This window comes from Rhipicephalus microplus, unplaced genomic scaffold, assembly GCF_043290135.1.
Source record: "Rhipicephalus microplus isolate Deutch F79 unplaced genomic scaffold, USDA_Rmic scaffold_167, whole genome shotgun sequence".
NCBI lineage: Eukaryota > Metazoa > Arthropoda > Arachnida > Ixodida > Ixodidae > Rhipicephalus > Rhipicephalus microplus.
The window spans coordinates 207,635-214,093 of NW_027464738.1; the positions used below are offsets into that span (position 1 = coordinate 207,635).

The following is a 6,459-nucleotide window of genomic DNA, read 5'->3' on the forward strand; positions in this document are numbered from 1 at the left end:
CAGCGGCACAGTGCTCAACTCTGTCAAGTGAAGGGTGAAAGTCGAGTCGGGGAGCGTTTATGAATATGGGGGTTAGTTTTGTTGTCTTGTTAACCTGCCATTAACACTGGATTGATGCTACTTTGCTCTAGCTGTACAGTACTCTCCAAGGCTCAAGGAGGCACCGCACTGGGAAGGCTCGGAGCAAACCATGCGTGAGTTTCCTTTCATTGTTACACTATGCACGTATTAAGTGATAGACTTTAATGTATGCTATTTGTATTGTGCAAGTTTTTGGGGACATACAACTTCCAACACTTATATGTTCTGACGAAAATCACGCAAGAATGAGAGAAGCTTGTGCAAAAATTATGCAAGAGTGTAAGAAGCTTTTGCAGAAGTCTGTGAAATGAAGTTTTGAAATTTTGTGGCAATGTGTCATTGTACAGTGGTCAACAGTCTTGCTCAGCATGCTTGACTGCAGGGCTCCCGGCTGCACAGGCGCATCTACGGAGTGCCTGATGCATGATGGGCCAAATGTCAGCCTGCACACTGGTGCCTCTTATCCCCGTTTGTCTGTTACATCAGTGTCTCTTGTAAAGGGGATCAACTGTGCTACCTTTTTTTTTTTCGAATGTAATGAGTTCTTTTTCCAGATTATTGTTGTTTTAAGGTAGAGCCTCACATTTCTATCAAATACTGAAGATTCTATTTTTCCTTCTAGATGCTATGAAGTCACTCCTTGTGTTACAATAGAGTGAACACTGTTATGAGAAAAGCTACTTTATGGAGTTAACTCACTCCATATTGACTTAACACACAGAATTGGTGAAAACTACACTCCATTCCAGCTGCATTAGGAATAATATTCATTTGCATACTTCTGTTTCTTTTGTTTGTTTGTTGGCTGGAGGTTTGGAGTATAGGGTGGCCAGAGGGCACTGTGTAGTCTTTCTTCATCTTCCCAATTTTGTGAACATCAATTGATAGCCGTATGGGAAGCAGCCAGCATGCTGAAACAGCGGTGCAAGCATGCAAGATGTTCATCATTGCATGCAGTCAGTTGGTGTGAGCAACCTACTGCATACAATTAACTGCGAGTGGTAAACTAACGCTGCACTATGTGTGCCTCCTGGAAAGCTGCAATGGTAAAGTGCCACAATCGTATAGTAACATGGATAACATCGCAATTTGTTTGTTGAATAATTTTGCAACAGAATCAATGGAGTTTTGGATAAATTTGTGTATCGGCCTGGTTCATCAAAGCTACAGAGTCAAATGCGGTATATACTCGCGCATTATGTGTACTTTTTTTGTCAATCCGGTCATGTGCGAAGCTAGTAGGAATCGCTGGCCTAAAAGCTCAACTGGGAATATATGTTGCAGGCGCTGTCACAGCTGTCTCAAAGCGGATTGTCATTTGTTTGCTAAGCCTGTTTAAATGCCCCCATTTTCTTGAAGTTCTTATGAACAGTGCTCACAAAAACCAGTTCCCACGACAGGGTTACACCAGAGAACATAAGTACTCTCCAATAATTGTCGGGAACCCAACGTAAAGTAAGATGCAGACAAGGAAGCGCGATGCCAACACAGTGCTGTGTGTGTCGCCCTTCATGTGTGTGTGTGTCCATTCCTTGTCGCAGTCTTCTATTGCGTTGTGTTCCCTCCGATATCTAACCAACAAACCCAAGCTTCTATGCTAAGTCTTATTCAACGCACTCTTCTGCTGGCTCCCATACTGAATATTGCAAGTCGAAGAACTCCACGCTGATGTGCTCAGCGGTAGCACGGTTTCAGTTTTCTTCGGTAAACTTTATAACAGCAATCTGCCTCGTATATAATTATTGTAGCCTATCACAAGGAACGGTAAAAACGCAATGGCCAGATGGCGAAACCGAAAAAAAAAAAATGAGTGCGAAAACCAGCCTCATCTAGTTGATGTGACAGGTCCTTGCACGCGTTCAACATCTGTGCTGTGTCTCGGGAATACATTCTTGCCGTGGAAGAGGTGGGAAGATAAGAGGCAAACCTTTAGGCATTTCGGACTACACATAAACAGGTTTCAGTTTTCAAGTTCGATATTCTAGGGAAAGCATAAAAGTTCATGGAAGAAGGGACCTTGCACTCAGTCCATTTTGTGTAAGACTGCACTCGCCTGCTCGACAAGAGATGTGCCTGACCAGAGCATCATGAAGTCAAATGTGTCTGTGTGTGTGCTGGCAAGGTGGCTCGGGCTGGTTGGGGAGGGCAAAGTATGCGAGCAAAAAGTTTCTTGTAGTAAAGCAGGCTGGCTAATTATACTGGTGAGCAAATTATGTGAGGATGCAAATTGTGCGAGTAAATATGGTATGTACTCTTGTATGTTTCAGCTCTATTGCTACGGATCCTGCGGATCCAACTTGGCATCCGGCAGCAACAAAGAAAGGTTCTGCAGGAGGTGCGACAGCTGAAGCACAAGGTACGGCTCTTGTCCGTGCCTCAGCACGCCCAGCCAGCACAGCGCCCCTCTGACCTTCCCCGGCTGCCTGCTGGTACAACTGGAGAAGTGGAGGCAGCAGAGGCAGCTGTGCAGAGTAAAGCTGTGGCTGCGGCTGCGGCTTTGGTGTATATTTCTTGATTTTTAATATGCCTATGTAACATGCAGAAATTTAGTACTGCTTTAAGATACTGTGTTTCGGGAAACAAACTAGTCAGGTTATCTCATGAGCCACTGTACTACAGTCGAATATGAATAATTCGTACTCAAAGAGGCCAGAAAATTTGTTCAAATTAAAAGAAGTTCAAAATAATGAAAGTTACCGTAATTACTTGAATCTAACACGCACCTTTTTTCCGGTTAAGAGAGTTCATAAATCGCATGTGCGTTAGAATCGAGTACGAAAAAAAAAATGAATATGGTCATTCTATTGCCATCGCCACTTACAAAATGGCCGCCCCCTACGTGCGTCGGCATGGCGCGTCGGTCATTTCTGCCTATGTGTTTCCCATGCGCGGCACTTCATACGTGTGCTGAGGAGTTCGTCATCTTGTAGTACATTAGCATCGACGGCATGGTAGGGCCGACTCCAAAAACTCGACGAGTGCACCACAATGCTGCTTCTAAAAGAAAAGTCGTCGCGTGTGCCGGAACGGACAGAAATCGGGCCGCATCGCGGTCATTCGGAGTTCCCGAAATGTGCGTGCGGGACTGGCGGAAACAAAAGCAGAATATTGTCGACAGCAAAGATTCACGCAAAGGCTTCAGTGGACCACAGAAGGGTCGGTTTCCACAAATTGAAGAGCTGCTCGGCGAGTATGTGATTAAGCAGTGAGCGGCACAGCGGCCCGTGACGACAGAACTGCTCCAAGTGCAGGCTATGCAGTTAGCCTTAGAAAAAGGGCTAATGCAGAGCCATTTTAAAGCGAGCAGGTGCTGGCTAACGAACTTTATGAAGAGAAAAGGCTTTAAAAAACTCCGAAGGCGAACGGGCATATGCCGGAAGTTGCCGGAGGAGTACGAAGAAAAGCTTCAGAGTCTTCAGAGGTTCCTCCTAAACTTGCGGCACAACAACGGCTACCTGCTTGGGCAAACCGGGAATGCCGATCACACGCCTCTTTACTTCGACATGCCTGGCACCACAACCGTCTAGGAGAAGGGGGCGAAGCAAGTTTGTGTACTGACATCGGGCCACGGTAAAACTAGAGTGACAGCAATGCTCTGTTGCACGTCAGATAGGCATAAGCTTCCCCCGTACTTCATATTTAAGCGGAAGACGCTCTCAAAAAGAGTCGTTTTCGCGAGTGGTGTGATCAAGCGGGCCAACGAGAAAAAAGGGTGCGCATTGCAACCGATGTCTTAGGTGTTTTTTTTTTTTTTTTGTCGTGGAAACCCGGCGTGCGTTATAATCGAGGGCGCGGTAGAATAGAGTAAATACGGTAAACGAGCGGAGGGATGTGCATGGAGAAGTTTTATTCACAAATTACAGGACATCCGTCATTAATGAAAGTAGTCAATACATGTCTGTACATGTTGGCCTTGCAACGAGTCAGCAAGTTTTGCGTGCAGTTTGCAAAGCATTTGTACTTCGGCTTCAGTATTCTCCTGGCAAAAGAAGTTGCGTGCGCCAATGTCCAGTGCTGACACTCTTCGAAGACAACTGTGTTTCCACTGTTATCATCTGCGCTGCAGCCGGAGCGTGGCCAGCACATGATGAGAATGGAGGAGCATCTCCACCTGGAGAAAAGCAGATCGGCATTCGAGAAGGAAACACTCCGCGGCAGCTTTTTTTTTGTTTCTCTCTTCATGCGCGGTGTTGAAAGGAGAAGAGTCTCTACATAGCAGGAACGAAAAACAGGGAAGCGTGACACCGGCGCGTTGCAGATCGGCATGAGAGAGCCAACTCTCTGCGACAGCTTTTTTCCCCCTCTTTCTCTTCATGCGCAGTGTTAAGAGGAGAAGGGTCTCTACGTGGCAGGGACGGAAAAAGCCGAAGCGGGGCACAGGAATGTCGCAGATTGGCATTTGGCAAACATTCCACCGCAGTCTTTTCCTTCCTTTTCTTCATTTTCTTCCTCAAGCACAGCGATGAGGTGTCTGAAGTGCCACCGCAGGATTGGGCGGGGTGCTGAGAGCATTTTCGGAGCGCGGTATAGCTTTGATAGGACCACAGCGTCAGTTCGAATTAAGTGTGTTGGAATTAATGAGATTCGACTGTATTTACTATAGTCTGTGAAGTCCGAGTGAACTGTCCTAAGCTAGCAGACGATGTAGGCGGCATCGTGTGTTTGATGGGCAGTGACTAGCAATAGCCTGCTTAAAACAGACATTCAGTAATTTTGTTCATTTATCACCCTATTTCGTGTTCGCTGCGGCTCTCTCTACCTTGAGCTACAGTTCACCCTGCCTTGTGTTTGCCGATTTCTTACTTTTTTAAAAATCTAACATGCACCCAATTTCGCAGTGTGAAGAAAAATGCACCTTTGTTTATTGTGATGAGATTTCTATAGCGACATGCCTCTTTGTTGGCTATCACAGAAAAATATAAACAGCAAATGGTGCGACCATCTAGTGCGACCTTTATTTTTCTATCAGTTTCATCTATGACCAAGATTTGGTCACTCTAATGTTGCCTCTTAGTACGCCTTGATCATGTTCATTTATCTTGTTGTGCTCTGCTTACAATGCATTGATTAAAAACATGTCCAAGCTTCTTTTTGAATTCCACATATTTTATCGTTTTTCACCTGTAGAAGCTACTCCTGGTCAATATTCAGGCAAAGACATTGTAACCTCGAAGAAACGTGTATTGGAATTTGAGCACTGTACAAAGTAATTATACTATTTCATAGCTAGAATCAATATTTATTAAGGGTTATAACAGTGTTGTATTTGATTTCATAACAGCGAAACTGCATTCAGAGAAGGACTCTGAAAGGTTCTCACACTGAGTGTGAGAGGGCTGATGTGGAAACCATTTTAGGTCAAGTGAGTTGAAGTTAGCGTAAAAAAACAATGAAATATTGTGATGCCCAAAAATTCAAGTTGTTTTCAGTGTCCTCTTCTTGCAGATTTTTATCATGAAAACATTTCGATGTGCTGTTGCGTTTACCCCATCTATGCTTCTTGCATTTTTTTACAGCGCAAGCACCTCCTGCAGATTGGGGGACGTGGCCTCCGAGAAATTGGTGTGAATGCCATGAAGGCTGTATTGGCACATGATGTGCATGTGCTGTACAGCCTTCATGGCAGAAAAGGGAAAAGGGCCTTTGTGAACTTGAGGCTCTGTAGATTAGTGACAGGTTAGACTTGTTCATTGTTTTATGTGTGTGTACCCTTTTGTATTCTCTGTACTGCAGTGCTTCATGTGTACTATGGTATTTCTGTTCATGTATGCAGATGTCATCTGCCAAAAAGCAGGGTGCGACCAGGCGGAGGCCCTCAACTTCATTAAGAGGTGGCTGCCAGGGTCTGGCGATCACTGTGGGGGCAGGAAGCGGCGCTTCAGAGAAGCATTTGTTGTGGAGCAGCCCGATGATCCCCACTCTCAGAGTGCAGATTATCGGCTGCTCGCGGCAGCTGGCTTCCTGCCCAGCCACAGCAGTCAGGGCCTTGACAGCACCACTGTCACTGTGCCCCCAACGCAACCTGACCTGCAGTAGAGCGGGCCTTTTTTAGTTGTGTATATATATTTTTCAATGTATACATTTTTTGTTGTACCAAATAAATAAAAAAAACAAAGAATAAATAGTCTGCAGACTGTCGGTGGTGCACTGTTCGGCTAGCTTATGCTGATTCGGAAGCACCATCACCATGTTTTAGTTACAAAAAAATGCTCTAAACTATGAATATTCTCGATTACCATGTGGGGGACATATGTGGGGATTGCAAGAGGGGGACATACGCTTTCAACATTTACTTCCTAACGACTTTTTTCGATCTGCTGTACCAAATACCAGTACCAAATAAAGCACTCGCTATTGCAAAAGATAAATTGGTAAAAA

General features: G+C 45.0%; 1 protein-coding gene across 1 annotated transcript; it reads left to right on the forward strand.

Annotated features, from left to right (window-relative positions):
* Positions 1–4,263: 4,263 nt before the first annotated feature.
* On the forward strand, positions 4,264–6,203 carry LOC142791437 (uncharacterized). The gene is made up of 2 exons (XM_075885495.1): positions 4,264–5,757; positions 5,855–6,203. The coding sequence occupies exons 1-2, from the start codon at positions 5,484–5,486 to the stop codon at positions 6,115–6,117; spliced, it is 537 nt and encodes a 178-aa protein (XP_075741610.1). The 5' UTR covers positions 4,264–5,483; the 3' UTR covers positions 6,118–6,203.
* Positions 6,204–6,459: the final 256 nt, after the last annotated feature.